This window comes from Carassius carassius, chromosome 13 (genome assembly GCF_963082965.1).
Source record: "Carassius carassius chromosome 13, fCarCar2.1, whole genome shotgun sequence".
NCBI classification, from domain to species: Eukaryota; Metazoa; Chordata; class Actinopteri; order Cypriniformes; family Cyprinidae; genus Carassius; species Carassius carassius.
Window position 1 is genome coordinate 26,953,499 of NC_081767.1, and position 19,224 is coordinate 26,972,722.

General features: G+C 36.6%; 3 protein-coding genes and 1 pseudogene across 11 annotated transcripts in view; 1 reads left to right on the top strand and 3 right to left on the bottom strand.

Moving 5' to 3' along the window:
• Nucleotides 1-534: 534 nt before the first annotated feature.
• On the bottom strand, nt 535-7,019 carry LOC132156256 (unconventional prefoldin RPB5 interactor 1-like). Its single transcript, XM_059565180.1, has 12 exons — nt 6,990-7,019; nt 6,272-6,658; nt 5,032-5,066; nt 4,658-4,736; nt 4,028-4,163; nt 3,846-3,937; nt 3,688-3,748; nt 3,416-3,602; nt 2,668-2,920; nt 1,807-1,958; nt 1,452-1,695; nt 535-1,098 (listed from the first exon to the last, which is right to left on the bottom strand). The coding sequence occupies exons 2-12, from the start codon at nt 6,368-6,370 to the stop codon at nt 916-918; spliced, it is 1,521 nt and encodes a 506-aa protein (XP_059421163.1). The 5' UTR covers nt 6,371-6,658; nt 6,990-7,019; the 3' UTR covers nt 535-915.
• Nucleotides 7,020-8,317: 1,298 nt separating this feature from the next.
• On the bottom strand, nt 8,318-11,617 carry LOC132156259 (spermatogenesis-associated protein 2-like protein; annotated as a pseudogene).
• Nucleotides 11,597-19,224, bottom strand: part of LOC132156258 (VPS9 domain-containing protein 1-like) — a 30,455-nt gene continuing 22,827 nt past the window's right edge. For 2 of the 8 annotated variants that reach the window (XM_059565182.1, XM_059565181.1), the window contains exon 16: nt 18,197-19,114. The gene's annotated coding sequence lies outside the window, so the exon portion shown is untranslated. Of the gene's footprint in view, nt 11,621-14,511; nt 14,650-18,196; nt 19,115-19,224 lie in introns of those variants that run through there. The other 6 variants (XR_009437395.1, XM_059565186.1, XM_059565184.1 and 3 more) reach the window with 6 other exon arrangements.
• LOC132156261 (uncharacterized) lies at nt 13,807-16,613 on the top strand. 2 transcript variants are annotated; one of them, XR_009437397.1, is made up of 7 exons: nt 13,807-13,931; nt 14,281-14,388; nt 14,514-14,653; nt 14,857-14,953; nt 15,196-15,320; nt 15,476-15,855; nt 15,941-16,613. XR_009437397.1 is itself a non-coding variant. In XM_059565188.1 (6 exons), exons 1-6 carry the CDS (start codon nt 13,847-13,849, stop codon nt 15,650-15,652), a joined length of 732 nt encoding a protein of 243 aa, XP_059421171.1. In that variant the 5' UTR covers nt 13,807-13,846; the 3' UTR covers nt 15,653-16,613. The 2 variants fall into 2 exon arrangements, 1 of the variants encoding a protein (XP_059421171.1); XM_059565188.1 differs by having other exon boundaries at nt 15,476-16,613.

The following is a 19,224-nucleotide window of genomic DNA, read 5'->3' on the forward strand; positions in this document are numbered from 1 at the left end:
AATTAACTCCTGTGTAGAACCGACACCAAACGAACAATGTCCTACTGAACAGTTAAAACACTAGTACAGTCAATATCATTTTATTTTTTTCCTTTTCAGTTCAACATTTCGGCATTTTTCCAGCAGTCACAAAAAGGTGATGTACAAAGCCAAAACTCTGTAAACAAGATACAAAACGAGATGAGGGAGGATCAGAGACGAAGTTCATAAATGATACATTTTTTTTTTTATGCAGACAGAAATCGGCAGCTATTCCATGACCAACATATGTCAAAGTTGCACATAAATGTCACGAATTAACAAAATGAGAATTAACTTTGATAAAAGCATTTTCCAAAAACATCCACACAATAGACCACATCACAACAATGACAATAGTCATGATGTCACTAAAACTACTATTTTGTTTGTCTTGAAAAATTTTAGCATTTTTTTCCCATTCTATTTTTAATAATTATTTATTGAAACGTATACAAAAAAGATACTTAAATGTGCAGCTTCTTCATAACGTAAAGAAAAGAAAATTCTGTCCTCACTTAATCTCATGAAGATCCAAACCTGTTTCTTCTGTGAAACAACCATTTCCAACTTCTTTCAAAATAACTTCCTTTGTGTTCCACAGAAGAAAAAACATCACACAGGAAAGAAAAAAAGGTGAGTAAATGACAGTTTTGATTTTCTGGTGAACTATCCTTTTAAATAAACCATCTGGCATTTAAAAAAGCAAACTGTAGGGAAATCATTTGTAATCTCTATTAATTACTCTTATGGAGCAAATAAAATGTCCAGGGTATATATAACAGTATAAAAGTAGTGTGGAGGACAGAAAAAGAGGGCAGATAGTGGGAAAGTAAGACTATGAGAGTTTAGTTTGTACAAAACCGAATTTAAAAGTTGTGTGTTGATGAGATGAACTCATGTCTGATGCAACCGTGTAGCTTTAAACTTGGACATCCTCTTGGGTGGCTCCTGAAGAGCTTCTGGGCCCACCTCCTCCAGCTTTCTCTCGGGGATTGTGGGTAAGGCAGGAGGGACGATGGTCAGGTGCGGGATGGAGCAAGGCAGGGGGTCCTTTTCAATCACTGTGCCTGTAAAAGCCTAAAACACAAGACGACATTTAAATATTTAATGAGAGTATTGTTTCTGAGCAAGACAAATAAAAAACAATGTATTTAATACCAATTCTGGACTGGTAAGGAAATAAAAATATTTTGTCAAGATTTGTTGTAGAAAATTTGACTGCTGCTTTTCCATGTGAAACTTGCTGAGGCTTCCGGTCTATTCTGTGTAGTTTCTAAGGCATTTCTATGGTGTTACTACAGTATTTTGGGTGGGTTTTAAAATCACATTGCACTACAGTGAATAAAATAATTTACAGTAAGATCAATAACATGCAATTAGAATAAAGATTGGGTGAATTTCTATTTCATGCAGAAACAATTCTTCTGTACCTCAAAGCGCCCGTTAGTGCGGGGGCTCGTTCCGGTGGGGCTTTCCTCCTCTGTAATGCCATCGCTGGTATCACTGTGTGTGGCGTCATCATGGCTCCACGAGCGTCCAAAAGCAGCACGGCGCTCTTCGAAGTCAGCTGTGCTGCTCTCGCTGGTGTCACTGCACACGCTGTTCTCACGGCTGCGGGACTTCAAAATGGACTTGCGTGGTATTGGCTCTCCATTCACCAAATCCACAAACACCCTACAAACAAAAACTTGTGTTGAAACTGGACCGATAAAAAACAAAAAAACAAACAAGCAGTGTAATACATCAATAAATATAGACGAATGATGTTTCCCATTAGGCTGTTACCTATAAATGTCTGTTGGGCTTGTGATCTTGTAACTTTCATGAGGAGAATGGCCGTTACTTTTGCCACTTTTCTTTTTTCGCTTGGCTTGTGCCTTTTGTTCATTTCTTTCACTGAATTTTAGAGTGGTGTTCTTTCCTGTATTAATCCTGACCTTCACAGAGAAAAGAGAAAATGGAAAGAAAGAATTATGCAAAACTTTTTCTTTTTAAGACACACAGGAGAAAATAATTCAATGCAAAAAACTTAAATGTTGATATACACTACTGTTAAAAAATTTGGGTCGGTAAGATTTTATTATATATATATATATATATATAATGTTTCTGAAAGAAGCTTCTAAGGTGTACCAAGGCTGATTAAAAAAAAAATTTATCAACAATACAGTAAAAACAGTAAAATGTGAAATATCATTACAATTTAAAATAATTCTGTTCTGCTTTTATATATTTTAAAATGTAATTTATTCCTGTAATAACAAGACTGAATTTTCAGCATCATTACTCATTATAGTCTTCATATGATTCTTCAGATGCTGCTCAAGAAGCATTTCTTATTATTAATATTGAAAACAGCTCTGCTGTTTAATATTTTTTGTGGAAACAAAGGGGCCATTCATATGCTGCATCTAGCTTTTTCCTTCTTTCCAAAGCACTTGGGACCTGCCGTTGTTAAGTAGGTTTTATCATGTAGCACTGTATACACGCTCTATTTGTGTGCGCTTGCCACACATCTACATTTTAAATAATGAACCTGAGTGTGTAAAAATCTTTGATGAATAATAATAAAAAGAAAAGTTCAAAAGAGCAGCATTTATCTTATGTAGGACTATCTAAAAGGGGTTTATGTAGCGCTGTACTAACCTTTTTGAATTCTGCAGTATGAGAAAAATAGATAGTTGGAAGACCACTGCCTGCTTCCTCATCAAAATCTTCCTCCTCCTCAGCCTCAGGGTGTGAGCCATTAGTGCCGTTCATCTGACTTGTGATAGATGACGGTACCCAGCCATTTTCCTTCTGATGGCCATTAACCTGGACACCGCTGCCACCTTCTGCTTCCTTCTCTTCCTCTGAGGAGGAAGTGGTGTCTTCTCCATTAGTGTCTGTGCTGTCCAATCTAGTATAACAGGAGGAAAAAATAGAACAAATCTATAAGCACACTATTAAAAAGTTTGTGCAACAGCTACTTTTTCTTCATGTGTATTGCACTTTCAGTTTACCTAGAGATGTATTCATATGTGGTATGATAAACAGGGTTTCTACGCTTTTAGATAAATACATTTCCCATGACTTTTCTGTAAAGTTTGTGATTACCAGATAAGATTACTGGGATTTTTCTTTTAAAAAATTCATTGGGATATCTGGGGTTGATTTGCATTTTAATGCTATGCACCGATACTTTACACTGGAGAAACACCACCTTGTGTTCCATAGGAAACAATTATTAGCTAGTATCATGTAAAGTTTAATTTTCAGCAACCATTACTCCAGTCTTTAGTGTCACATTATCCTTTAGAAACCACTAATAGGTTGTTTTGGTGCTCAAGGTACATTTCTTATGTTGAAAACAGTTGTGCTGCTTGATATTTTTAGTGGAAATTCAATATCTTACCGGTATCTCTCATCTTGAAGTTCCTCCTCACGCTCTAGTTCATCAAGTCGGGCCCACAGCTCCACCTCTGACAGCAGCTCTGTCGTTCTCTCCTCATCGCCTTCTTTCTTCTCTTTGTTCTCTTCCAGCTCCAATAAATACTCCTGCTTAGGTTTAGAATTGGGTTTGTGGGCCAGACGATGTTTTCCTGTGGAAGCAGATAGTGAGTAAATGATCAACAGAAGATAAAACAACCTGATAACGCAAAAGCTAACCTGAAAAACTAGAATTACCTTTGGAAAATTCCTCCTCATTTATTACCTCTTCTCTAATGTCTAGAAAATCTTCTGTATCCTGTTAAAAAAAAAAGAGCAGACATGATTGTTTCTTCGAGAGAAGAAAACATCAGTATTAGGTTTCCATGTAATGAGGTCATGGTAAGGACACTTACACCAGTCAATTTTTTAAGATCGTCTGTAAAGTCGGCCTTATTCTGAAAGTTCTTCACCACTTTCTGTAAGTCATCAAGCGCATTTTTGACATCTGGAAAAATAACACCTATATCAGGTCAAGCTGTATGGATTTTTCCAAACTGGTCAATGGAAAATATGAATAGAATAGAAACAAACTCACGTTTCTTTCGGTGTTCCACAAGAGTGTCGGCTTGTTTGGCAGAACACTTTGCAAACCAGTTATCCCCGAGGAGCACCGTTAACTCATTAGTGTGAACTAGCTTTCCAGGCATGAAAGCCAAGGGACCAAATGGTACCTATCATGTTGAAAAAACATCCATATAATGAGCAAAACCAGGCCTTAAAGAAATAGAGACAGACCTGTTCACTTCAAGAATGATAACTATCATGATAACTACACATCTACCACACCAAAACATGCACTGAAATTAAGTTGCCTGTCACTTTAAATGGTCGAGGTCTAACTGACTGTTAATGTTTTTATCATTCATCATCTAGAAAAAAAAACAGTGATTCCAACGATATTGTTATTGTTATTCTATGTCACTATTGTTATGGTTGGGGTGTGAACTATGAACTTTACTATTCTCATAGAATAACAAAGATTATTAAAACTTTATGGTTATAGTTATCATACTTCATGTAAACAGGTCTTAAAACAGGCTAAACCTGCGTGAATAATACTCTGATGATAACTTAATATTTTGTTTGCTCAGGCAGAGAAAATGTTTGTGTATCTACGTGTGAAGATTAATTTGGGTGCGTCAGTAATTGAAAAGTGACACCGTACCATAATATCATAAGACAACTTGTCAGGCAAAGTCTTGAGGCGGTCTTGAAGAGATTCATAGTCTTTTTCAACTTTACTCCTGTCAGTCAAAAACAAAAATGAATCTTCTAAAAGAAAATTGTTAGTTTGTTGACACACAAGCTCTATTTTCGTCCTACCTACTGAAAGTCTTTTTAAAATACTGAAAAGGAATAGATCAAAAGCCTGTCAAATCTTGTCATAACCATCAACATCTTTATAGTGATTCATAGTATAAATAGCATTTTCATTCCAAATTTAAACATTCAACAACCAATGACAAGCTATCATGCAACAATGAACGATAATAATGTTATGCATGTCAGAGAGCTGTTAAATTGCACGAGGACACTCACCAGTGCTCAATTTGACTTGTGCAATCTTTCACCACCTGTTGTGGAAACAGAGACAATTTGTCGTTTCATTATCGCTGAGATTCCTAAAATGCCACGACAACCAGTGACAAATCACTGCTAAATGACTGTATTATTCTGGTAATGTGAATTGGTCATTATAGAGAGAGAGAGAGAGAGTGTGTGTGTGTGTGTGAATGACAGTCCTGTAAGTTTCTAATAAGATGTAGAGAGAAGGTATCCTATAACGCATGTTTATGGAGAGAGAGCAAGCGCAAACCTATGTATATGGCAATGTAAAAAAAAAAATAAAAAAATCTGTAGACTCATACATAAACATGTTTTCTTGTATATTAGAGTAATAATAATGAGACTCTTTTAGCATTAGGACAATTAACATTTCAAGGTTAATGTGGTTGAATGTCATGAAAATAATGTAATACTAAATATCATTTAAAAGTTAGATTCTTTTCTACTTTTCAATTGTTGTTTTGCATATTGGTGTGCAATATGACGGAGGTTTGTCTTTAAAGAGATTCACCCACCAATAAAATAATCTAATAGCATGCATTGTTTTGTTTTTCTTATTTTCTCTTTTAAAAAACATGTCACTTAGTGTAGTCCAACACAGAAGTTTCCAGATCTTCTAAAGGAAAATTCACCAGATTTGCTGACTGTAAAGGAAGCAGTAGCTTTCATATCGGGCCAGCCAAGGTTTATCCTCCAATGTCAATACATAGGTAAAAACTGTTTCTTTGCCTTCCAACTAATCACGTCACTAAAAATACAATTCAAATATAAATAGGTCAGTTAACCCTTACCTTCACACAGAGTCATTTCACAGCATGCAATCTTCCTAGTGTAACAGTACAGTAAGCGTTTTGGCAACGTGGAGCACGTGTTAGAATAAAGATTGTTTGCTAGCTACTATACACAAATAATTAACTGTTGACATTGCTGAGATACATTGCATATGAATATGCACATGCTTTTTATTGCAAAGTATCAGAAATACACATGCACCGAAGCAAAATATCTATTTGCAATTAGCTAACGTTAGCCAACAGCAACACGTGATACACAAAGAACTTTCCAGAGAACGAAACGCGTAATACCGCAAACAAAATCAATATATGAAAAATGAATCGATGCTGATAATAAATCACGTGCATGGACATCAAGCTTTAATATCTTCAGTAATGCATTGGTGGTATTTGATGGAAACATTAACGTTACTCCTGACCTTTCTGTGCTCCTCTTTCAACCTCTCGACGCCTTGAGGAAGATCTTTACTCCGTTTGACTTTTCCAATTGCAGCCATTTGGTCATGCAAGTATGCCATCCACAATAAAACAAGGATTTGTTGTTTATATATCCAAAACACTGAATGCTCAGGGGTTTGAAGTCCTATAGAAATGTTTATGAATGCAATTGGATGTGTTGCACTCAATCTGTCGCCTCGTAATCATAAATGAAGCAGAACAAGTGGTCCAGTATATCGACTTTAAGACCATTTCACACGTGCATGGTACGATGCCAGCCTTATCCCAAAATTTCCTCTTGTTTACAGTCCACCGATGGCCTGTTTCCCCTGCGCCATGTTCATCTGATCACGGATGTAGCACGTACTCTGGAAATACAACGACGCAAACACGTGACTACTTACTTCTCTGATTTAATCTCACTTTCATTACTGAATAACAAATACAGATGTTAAGATAATATAAATTTCTTAAACTATAACGTTACATAGACTAAAAACAATTATAAGCATGAAATTGCATATATAAGATAAACGTCTACTTTTATACTCCTCATTATAAAATGGCCATAATGCAGCATAAGTAATTAATTAGAATACATATATATAGTTTTCATAAATTATTCATAAAAGGTTCTGTAAATGGCAAGATTTGTTTGATCGAAAATGTGAATCGTTGAGGAGTGTCCTTTTAACGTACGTGTAAACAATCCTCACGCTGACTATGTCACGTGACATTTTGAATCAGGACGAAACAGGAAGTTGAAAACGTTGTAACTAAAATAAAAGACTTAAATTCAATTTTCTTGCCAGTGTTGTTTCAGTTTGAACCGTTTTAAGATATGACTGATCTAAGCGACTCATCTGAGCTGCTTTATAATAAATCACATTATAATTAAACTATAGTATTATATTATTATATAATACATATTATATTACATTATAATTCCATAAATCCACAATTTTATTTTCACACAGAAACTTTTATTTTGAAGAAAAGACAAAGTGTCGTTGGTGTCAGTAACGTTTTCCGGAATGGTCTCTCCTAAGTCCTCACATTGAAATGTTTCTAATTGCTTAAAGAAATTTGCACCTGAAATTCTAATTATTACCATAAGGAATTATTAGAGTGCTGGTGATTGCTGACACTTGCTCATAAAAGTGACTGAATCCTTTGCTTGTTAAAAATCATTGTTTTGTCATATTACAAAATTGTTCATATCAAATAAATATATAGATCTCACATGTATTTCACTCCTTCAATTTAATACAGCTACTTTTTAATTTATTCGTGCTTATGTAAATTTAAATTGCATTCAGCTTAATAAGCCAAAAAAAAAATTGATGATAATGATTTATTCACTAGTTGGTATGCATGTTTATTGCATTAATAATTATTTTGTATTTGTTGACATGAAGATTTCTTTCTCTTGTGTGTGTGTCCAGGTGACAGTCAGTCAGTCATGTTCAGACACTGCAGGACATTTTCACATTGTGTCTTAAAAAGTCAGACAAATGTACTTTCAAAACCAGTTAGGGTTCTTTTGCCCTGGTCTCCATTCACTTTTGCCCTGGTCTCTATTCACATCCCCACGTACTCATTCTACCAATATCAAGATGCACATGGTTTACCATCTCCTCCATACAATCATGTGTGTCAGGTTGGAGATCCTGGGTTACATTCACATGCTGCGGCTGTGGAACCCGGAGCCATTCAGGGGCCAGAAGTGCAGAAAGTCATAAATACCCTGGTCAAGGTCATGAGTGCACCCCAGATTTGTGTTCCTCTACAAATATTAGCCGCCCTTGGACTATCCAAAGAAAATGCTGGTGGACAATTCAATTGCTTGCAAGCTCAATTTGATCACATTTCAAACCCAGAAATATTAGTTCACATTAAACATTTACAATCAAGCTAGTTTCCACTTTGGCTATGCAGATGGTATACAACTAAATGGAGATTACAACACCTTTATCTCCAATAGTAAGACCTTTTTTTTAATCTTTTAAATAAAAGCAAAAGCAGAATTCTCTCAGTCCCTTTATTTTTATATTAATTCCAATAAACCATCACATCACATGTGTGTTATATTCAATAATTATATGGCAGTATATCTCTCTAAGCATCATAGTGATTGGTTAGATCACTAGCTAAGACCCCAAACCATCATTTTCAACCATCAAAACGAGTTGAACCAGTTACTGAATACATTACAATTATCAAATATTGGACTGGCCATCACACATTCTCACCAATAGACAGTTACAAGCCATGTTACTGTGTGACATTAGTAAGAGATAGTTAACTCTAAAGTGAACTTAATAACTTTCCTTTAATATATGGTTCTTATCATCACATAAAGACACCACTGATATCAAAAATCAAAAGCGTAACAGATTGCATGTTTCTATCTCCCCGAATTTCAGATTCATTGTGGATTTACCAGATTAAAAGCAGTGTATTCAACCAGATATGGTCAACACTGAAACAATTCTCATCAAACAAAGGAAGAGCTGAGGAAAGGCTTTCCACACTTGCATAACAAGGTATTTTCATAGCAACATGGACGGCAATACACAGCCACACAGTACCTGCATAAGGTGCCCAATTCAGAACTGAAGCATTTGATGCAATGTGTTCTGACATGATGTATTTTGTGTTTTTGAAAGCAATGTGGTAGATCAGGACACCCAGTGAAATGAAAGACTTCACAAGTGAAGCATACAGTGTCAGGAAATGTTTGGTTAGCTTTCAAGCAATCACGGTGATATGGTATTGGTGCATTCGGTGTTTCTGAATCCCCCGTTTCCTGGGGGTACTGCATATTATGTGCAGAAGAAAGACATTTGTTTCTCTTTCGAACACTCACTCTTTCTCCTTGAGGGGGCTGCACTGTCCCCGTAGACTGCATATAGTGATTACATCTGCGTTCTTTACAGTTGTGTTCATGGATCAACTGACAGTCATTGCATGCCACAAATTATTCAGAAGAAGAATTCATCATACAAAAATGTGTCTTGAGTGAATCTTTTGATCTTTCCTTTGTCATTCTGAGCTGGTTTTGTGTGGAATAAAGGTCTTCAGTATTAAATTGGCACAGAGCTAAATTATGCCCTTTATTTTTGCACTCCTTATAATAGTCACAAACTGAACTGTGCACGCCTTTGCATGTCTCACATTGGTATATAAATAAAAGGCCTTGCTTCATACAGCTGCATATCACTTTTGCTGCTGCTTGTCTCTGGGCATCACCTTCAGTTTGACCTTCAGCAAAGCTTTCCATCAGACCTGGACTTTTGAGCGGTCCTTCCTGCCTTGTATCCTCATTATTCCCGCTGTTTGACTGTGAGACCTCTTTGTGTAAAAGCTCTTTGGGTTGCATATAAGAAGAGTGAGGTGGTGAACATGATGCAGATTTCACTTGAGAAGCATCTGTCTGCTCTGTGTACAGATCCAGCTCAGTGTCAATGCCAGCTGTCAGGATGGCATCTAAAACACTAGCAGCATCTCTCTTTTTCTTGGTGTTCTCTAGTGCTACCTGAAGACTGTGGCCCACTTGCCTCTCTTTAACTAACTGTAGAACCCACTCCACATCTCTGTCCACCGAGTCCAAGGCCGAAAGTAGCAGCTGGCACTCCATCCGGGCAGTGAAGAAGCCACATGCAAGGCCAAGTAAGAAATCAGTAGGAACTAGTTTGGAGTTCAGCGCCAACTCCTCTTCTTCATTGGGACTTGAGGCCTGGTATCCAAGCAAACCAAACAGCTCCTTAGCCTGCTGAAGGGGTAGTGCAGGTTTGATCGAATAAGTAAAGACACCTGAAAACATCTGGTGAGAAGAAAGAGACTATTTTAAGGTAGTGAAAACAAAGAAAACTTCACTGAGACTGTTAAAAGTCTAGCTCTATAGGTGGAGCACCAGTATTTCCACATACCTTCACCAGTCTGTACTCTCTCCTCCAGGGGTAGACGTAGAGGTTTAATGCAGCAAGCTCCAACACTTCAAAGGCATTGGAAACTTTCTCAAGTCCCATTTGGCCAGTTTTAGAGGGAAATGCATTGAGAGATTTTTCCATCACTGCCAGTGAATCTAATCCATGTAGGTGATGAATCTTCTGGGAATTGCCATTGTGAAGGAGCATCTTGACTTCCTTACAAAGTTGCTCATTCCTGCACACCAAACTTCCATGACCCATTTCAATTTGTCTCTCCAAGTTAGTCTGATACCTATTCATGTGGCCATCTTCTGTCTTTTTATAAGCAGAATTCATCCTAGAAGAAAGAAAATTGGAAGTTTATTTATTTTCAACCAATAATATCATCATTAAACATAACAATGATCACAACAGATGCACAGAAACAATATAGCAAGTTTCTATTTTGCATGACGTCATTAACACCATGGACAGTCGGGTGAGGACAACTTAAAAACTATAAAACTAAAGATAACATTTCATTTCAGTTCAGTTTAATCTGTCAAGTGACTGAATATATGTGGAAATGTAAACTATTAAAAACCATCTATAATACTACTACTGAGAACAGACTAAAGTGAAAGTGAAGATCGAAAGCACAGTTCCATCAACCACCGTTTTACACAATTAATTAAATTCCGATTTTTAAAAGTATATTTAAATGTAAAGCACGTTGTTGAACAATAAATAACATACACTGCGCAAAATGTTTAAAGATTTAGTATCTTGCCTTTCCCAGCCATAACCACAGCCACTGCTATTTTTTTTTTTTTCCAACTGACTCATTAAATTAAACTCAACAAAGGTCTTGGCACATGACTAACGGCGTTGACATTAACGATTCGATTAAACTAAATTCATTACCTGATCGACGTTCAACATCCAACACAAACTGCTTTGAAGAGCGTCGCTGTTTCCCAGAGGATAAACTTTTTTAACATCACTTCCGTATTGGGCTTTTTTTTTTTTTTTTTTTGAAAAAAATATAACATACAACATGTTATCAAGAAACAAAAAAGTTAAAAAAAGAAACAGAAAAATATGGAAATACAAATTACAACAAACAAAACAATTGCCAGGGGGAGGAAAGAATTATACACGCATATATAAAATCAAATAAACAAATTGTAAAATTTACAATTTTTCAAAGTTCTTACAGCTTTTTTGTTCAGAGTCTCTGATACTGTCAATATAAATACTTTAAAATATAAATATTTCAGTTAACAAAACCATAAAATTGGGTTTTTTATTGCTAAATTTACATTTATGAATGTGAAATTTGGTCAACAGAATAAGTAAATTTTCCGTATTGGGCTCGCATGAAGATTTTTAGGATTGCAGTGACGCAAACCTTACAAACTATACAAGTAAATACAATTAAATTAGTAAATATAAGTGTTTAAAAATAAATAGAATAAAAAGTATATACAACCCGAATTCCGGAAAAGTTGGGACGTTTCTTAAATTTTAATAAAATGAAAACTAAAGGAATTTCAAATCACATGAGCCAATATTTTATTCACAATAGAACATAGATAACGTAGCAAATGTTTAAACTGAGAAATTTTACACTTTTATCCACTTAATTAGCTCATTTAAAATTTAATGCCTGCTACAGGTCTCAAATAAGTTGGCACGGGGGCAACAAATGGCTAAAAAAGCAAGCAGTTTTGAAAAGATTCAGCTGGGAGAACATCTAGTGATTAATTAAGTTAATTGATATCAAGTCTGTAACATGATTAGCTATAAAAGCTTTGTCTTAGAGAAGCAGAGTCTCTCAGAAGTAAAGATGGGCAGAGGTTCTCCAATCTGTGAAAGACTGCGTAAAAGAATTGTGGAAAACTTTAAAAACAATGTTCCTCAACGTCAAATTGCAAAGGCTTTGCAAATCTCATCATCTACAGTGCATAACATCATCAAAAGATTGTTAAGAGAAACTGGAGAAATCTCTGTGCGTAAGGGACAAGGCCGGAGACCTTTATTGGATGCCCGTGGTCTTCGGGCTCTCAGACGACACTGCATCACTCATCGGCATGATTGTGTCAATGACATTACTAAATGGGCCCAGGAATACTTTCAGAAACCACTGTCGGTAAACACAATCCGCAGTGCCATCAGCAGATGCCAACTAAAGCTCTATCATATAAAAAGGAAGCCATATGTGAACATGGTCCAGAAGCGCCGTCGTGTCCTGTGGGCCAAGGCTCATTTAAAATGGACTATTTCAAAGTGGAATAGTGTTTTATGGTCAGACAAGTCCAAATTTGACATTCTTGTTGGAAATCACGGACGCCGTGTCCTCCGGGCTAAAGAGGAGGGAGACCTTCCAGCATGTTATCAGCGTTCAGTTCAAAAGCCAGCATCTCTGATGGTATGGGGGTGCATAAGTGCATACGGTATGGGCAGCTTGCATGTTTTGGAAGGCTCTGTGAATGCTGAAAGGTATATAAAGGTTTTAGAGCAACATATGCTTCCCTCCAAACAACGTCTATTTCAGGGAAGGCCTTGTTTATTTCAGCAGGACAATGCAAAACCACATACTGCAGCTATAACAACAGCATGGCTTCGTCGTAGAAGAGTCCGGGTGCTAACCTGGCCTGCCTGCAGTCCAGATCTTTCACCTATAGAGAACATTTGGCGCATCATTAAACAAAAAAATACGTCAAAGACGACCACGAACTCTTCAGCAGCTGGAAATCTATATAAGGCAAGAATGGGACCAAATTCCAACAGCAAAACTCCAGCAACTCATAGCCTCAATGCCCAGACGTCTTCAAACTGTTTTGAAAAGAAAAGGAGATGCTACACCATGGTAAACATGCCCCGTCCCAACTATTTTGAGACCTGTAGCAGAAATCAAAATTGAAATGAGCTCATTTTGTGCATAAAATTGTACACTTTCTCAGTTTAAACATATGCTATGTTATCTATGTTCTATTGTGAATAAAATATTGGCTCATGTGATTTGAAAGTCTTTTAGTTTTCATTTTATTAAAATTTAAAAAACGTCCCAACTTTTCCGGAATTCGGGTTGTACTAAAAGCTGTGTAAATTAGCATTTTATCACATATGATAAGTAGCCTATTCCATATCAATCTTGAGATCCCTGTTCCTTAATTATTCCAAGTCTAAAACATAGCTAAAATAATTTATATTTTGTTTTCGCAGTTTATACAACTTTTAATGTGCAATTTGCATTGATTATTCAACTTAGAGTATCTACCAGTGGTAGTTCACAAGAGGGCGCTATAATATATGAAAGAAACTTGGTAATATTAGTTAATATCAAACTTTATTGTTACAACCATTTCTACTGACATGATGATATTATAGTAATTCACTACATTATAATATGTTATTTTCAGTCGCAACATTAACCATTTTCCTGAAAAATAGTTTCTTTGAAACTGTAATTTAATTTGATATAGCATAAAAGAATGCATAATTAGATGGGAGTGTCATTCTGAAAGGGGCGTGGTATCTCGCTGCGGTTCGATTTAAAGATCCTGAGCAGCAGGAGACATGAAACCCATAAAATAATAATACATCTCGGACGTCTGCACTGCTGCAGCGTTTGTGTGCACGATGTCAAACGGGGACAGGATGGTTTTAGCCCTCGGTGGAGCAGGAACTGTCGGCTCCGGGATAGTGAAAGCTCTCCTGGACAAGGGTAAGAGCATATTAAGCATTTACACTTAATATATAATAGTAAAATATATACATATATTAAATATTATATATAATTATTAATAGCAGCAGTAACTGTTATTAGTATTAGTATTATCAGTACAGTTATGAATAGGAAAACAATTATATATTCACCTCTATTAGATGTTTTTAGGTTAAATTCTGATTCCGTAATTTAATTCTAAATTGATTCAACTCTTTCCTTTATTTTACATTAAATGATAAAAAGAAATGTCTTTGCATAAATGAATTATGATTTTTTTTACGGGTTTTTTTGTTTGTTAGTTTTTTAAAGCATTGTATGTGTGGTAACTATGCAAACACATATTTAGGTTTCAAGGTTGCTGTGATCTCCAGAGACAGCAGCAAGTTGGAGAAACTTAAGGGGTTTGTTTCACCTGGCACAAAAAGTAACCTGACCACTTTAGTGGGGAATGTCGGTAAGTATCTTCTTCTTTTGCAATTTTTTACATTTTGTGTGTGTGTGTTATCTTTGCAATTCTAGACATTTTAAGGTCTCATTGATTTCAGATTGTTGGTGATTGTTCCTCTCCTTATCTATCAGGCTCAGAAGAAGGAGCGGAGGAGGTGAAACAGGCCTTGCTTAAGTCAGTGGGAAAGATCACAGATGTGGTGTCCTCTCTGGGTTTCAGCTGGTGGCAGGGAGGTCCACCACACACTCAAAACCTCAAAGAACTGCACTGGGTAAGAGAGGAACATTTACCCTTGCAGCCCCTCTATATTAAATAAATACTTATTAAACACAATCCTTTCAGTGATTGTTTATATGACAATATTTCACCATCCACGCTTTGCATTCAAACCAAACTTTCATCCTTAGGTCTGCATCTTCACCATCAATTCACCCCCATTTGATTGCTCAAAACTCTTTCCTCTCTGATCAACAGGTTATTGAGACTCTGCTTTTCAGCACCTTTGTGTCTTGGAAGGCGTTCTTTCCCCTGGTGAGAGATGATACTAACTCCACCTACACGTTTATCACAGGTACGTCATTATTTGACCTCCAAAACATATTAAAATAATTGTGAGTTTACTAGTTAATTTTAAAAAGACTATTCTATATTAAAAGATACACAAATGTATTTTCTTGATGGCAAAAACATTTAATTAAAATATAATTTCATGGTCAGCAAATGGTCTCAATCCACTAACCATTATCAGGCAAATGATGCAACAAAAAGTCAATTATTCCCCATGATTATTCAGATGCATTCTGTGTTATCCAGGAGGTGCTGGAGAGAAAGTGCTAATGCCGGGCACAGGGTTCCTGACTGTAGGGGTAGCCAGTGCCCTGTCGTTCTGTCAGGTTCTGCGTGAGGAGTACCCAGAGGTGCCATGCAAAGTCAACCAGGTGTCTCATCAAACTCTCCTAAGCACGACAGACTCATGGGGATATATTCCGGCCATGACATGTTGACTCGCTGTAGATGTGCTTAATTGAATGTCATGAAAGTATTTCCTCATATTTCTTCATCTATGATGCCTGTCTTAATAATCTTCCAACAGGTGAAAATCAATACAGGTGTGGCGGTTCCAGACCGAATGGCCCCCGGGTACCTGAACCACTTGGATTTAGGGGAGGCTGTGGCTACGCTGGTGGAGCGCGGCAACTCGTCCCACACCATCTTCCCTGTGAGCTGTACTGCCGATCTAAAAACTGTGATCTTGGAGGGCAGTCTGTAAGCAAGGCCCATCGGATTTTCCTCTGTATTCACTTTATCCTGTTAGTATGCATGTATTGTATTTAATGTCAACCAAACATTTCTGTACTGTCAAACCCCAGCTTTGTTAGAGTGCAGTCATAACCTTGATATACTCATTGTGCTCAAAACAAATCAATATAATAACCAATGGAATGGTACAGATGCTTTGGAGTGCAGCTGAGTGTAAGCGCAGTCCCAGACTTGTAAGTTTGACATTGAAAAAGAGAGAAAAATATGGCAGATTGTTGGCACACTTGCATCCCCGTAGTGTGACTAACTGCCCTCATTCACTCAAAGCTTATCTGGCTGTTGTTTCCACGGCTCCAATTATTCCTAGCCAATGTTTCCCATAATAAGTGTGTAGGGGGCAAAGGGTTCAGAAATGGCCGGCCTTCAAACTGGAGGACATTGTTGTCCATGTTTCCTGTAATCATGACATATACATTAACGCTTTGGTGACGGGGATTTAAATTTGCCACTGGATTTAGTAAAGTGTCTAATTAAAGGGGGAAGGATGTGAGAAGGCTTTGTCAGTTTGTCACTGTAGTTTTGCATTGAATCAGCTTATTAAAGTGATAATTCACTCAAAACTTAAAACTTTTCATCTTCATTTCAGTTCCAAACCTGTATGACATGCTTTCTTCTGTGGAACAAAAAAGAAAACGTTTATATATATTTTTTTGTTGTTGTTTTTTTTTTGAAGAAAGAAAACCATATAGGTTTGAAATTAGATATTAGATTGAATAGATGATGAGAATGTTCATTTTTGGGTGAACTCTCTCTTTATATCTTAAATACAGACCAAAAAGTGTGCCATTCTGTTTATACAGCCAAAACATAGTTTCTGTTACTCAGTTTAGTACTTGTCTGAGTGAAAACAATTAATGGGGCATTTATATTGTGTGTCTGAGAAAATTAAAATAATAAAAAAAGAGAAAATCTCCCAGACTCCTAATTTCTTTTAAGTAACCAACATGACATGTGCCTCAAAGCTGAGGGTGCGATATGACTGGAATTGCCTGGATTTCATTAAAAAACAAGCTTTGAGTTCTTATTTCAAAAATAGTTTGGTAATTGAAGACAACGGAAAACAAAGTATCCACGGTACACTTCGAATGCCAAAATGACATTGTTTCTCATCAATATTTTCCAACTCAAAACTCATACTTGAAGGGATAGCTCACCACAAAATGAAAACATTGTCATTATTTATTCACCCGTATGTTGTTCCAAATGGGTGGAAGGACATGAGGGTGTTAAAAATAGGAACCATCAGGGATGCAAAATCTCAGACCAATACTAGTGCAATCAGAAATCACAAAAAGTGAGTCTCAGTAAGTTTTACTTATATGTAATCTTACAAAATTGAATCACATCTCTCGCCATCTTTGGTGAATAACAGGAAGCATCCATCTTGTCACATCATCCATATATATATACATATCTCTCTCAAATGAAACACATAAAGATCAGGGTTTGGAAACTTTCCCTAACCACTCTTGCTGTGTTTTGGTGTTTAACCCCAAGGCTTGTCACTGGTTATTTTGGGTACCAGCTCTAAAACACAGAGAGGGATTGGTTCAGTTTGTAGAGGGACAAGACAAGTGGACTGGAAGGGATTTAAATGGCCGCCCATAGACAAGGTCACACAGTGAAGCCATTAGAGTAATCATCTTTCATAGAGGGTATTCTAGGACGGAGGTTAAGCCTTCTGATTCAGAGTGGCATGTTTTCTCCTTTGGCCCTGAAACTTTCTGAACAATCCAGCCATCTGCCCATCAGGCGACTCAGCCACCCTCTGAGCAAAAGCTTCTCCCAGTTCTCTCCTTGCCCTTCGAATTTTAACTAATCGATTAAAAGGTGGTCAAAAGCATGGAGGAATTAGGAAAAGAAAAGAAAAACACCACCAAAAGAACACTAAACAGGGTTACATATGTCTTTATTGTTCGAAAATTCACATGCCACGCACTTTCAAACCATGCCCATGTGCATTATCCAATCCAAAGATCAGGTATGGAGAACCTGGGAAGGTTTTGTAAAAAACATGGCCACTGTCTCTCAGGCAAAGAGATTGAGGCTACATCCAACTCACATTACATTACATATGTTCAGCAACAAACATTCTGCTCAGACAAAATATATAAATGTATACATTTATGCATTTGCATGCACATTTTATTATGCCTATTTTCCATTCAATCCATTCAACGTCAGACTGAAGACATAGTTCAGCAGCATTAATCTTTCTTGCACATCCAATCTTTTTTTTTTCACATTGATTTTACTTCTTTGACTATTAGAGTGAAAAGCATTTAAATAAGTTAAGCTATTTAAAAAGAGACAGATAAAACATACTGCTTAACACCATGATAGCTGCCAAGTGGTATATTTATTTGCCAAAGTAATGCACAGCTTATAGTTTATGTATATATGATCGTTTCCAACAATTTCTCTCCATTTTCTCCTAACCATTTAAGCTCAAAATTGATAAAATGATGAGCTAAAATAATACAAAAACTTTGAATTAGTGTCACTTTTTATATGGTTTAATAAATAGGGTGTTACAGGATGACAAGTGCTAGTAGTGCTTTAGTCTTTCATTTCCATAGTAAAATTCTCTGGGAAGTTCATTTGGACAAGAGGAGAAAAAAAATAAAAATCAATGGGATTAGAATATATACACATTAAAAAAAAAATTAACTAAACTTTTAAGTCCTTTCCTAACATCTTGCTAATTTCATCCCATTCAGTCTCATATATATATATTATATATATATATATATATATATATATATATATATATATATATTTTTTTTTTTTTTTTTTTTTTTAAACCACTTTCAGATGAACCTGCCCTGTGGCGCCCACATGAATAACCTTCTCCAGTCCCTTCATAGCAGTAGGTGTAGAAGATTTGAACATAACTGATGTCTGGCCTGATTTGGGACTAAACAGTACCGAGCAGAGGAGATATACCAACTCCTGAGGACGGTCAAAACACCATGAGATCGTTCCGTAGGCTAAGGCCCCTAGAACCAAAGCACAAACAGCTCCAATTAAACAAGATGAACACAAACTATGCAAGCGAGCCAGCCAGCTACTTTAAGAGCAGAGACTGGTACAGAAGCAAAAGCTAAGAAAGTTTTGTCTATGATTCTAGCTAAGGCTGGAAGTTTGTTTGACGTTTTGGCACGCTTAACGGTCCCCATTGGGTAATCTAATTAGAACTTAAGCCACCGTAGACTATCATTATTTCAGTAACACTACCTTAAATAGAGACTTCACCCTGTGGTCAGAAACAAACAGCAAAAATTCACTTTAAGAAGTGAAGTTCAAAGTTCAGCAAGGTCGATGTAATCCATCCATCAAGGTGATAGCAGCACATCTGGCTGTGATCCAGGGGAATAGCCCAGTCCCTCCTTTTCTATTGGTTTCATTTAATCTGTTCAGAGATGGATGACGAAAGAGGAGTGCATTTCAAAACGGTACGCCGTAGCATAATTGACAGCGGTACAGACATCGCGCTCTGCAAAGTTAAACCTTTGGATAAAA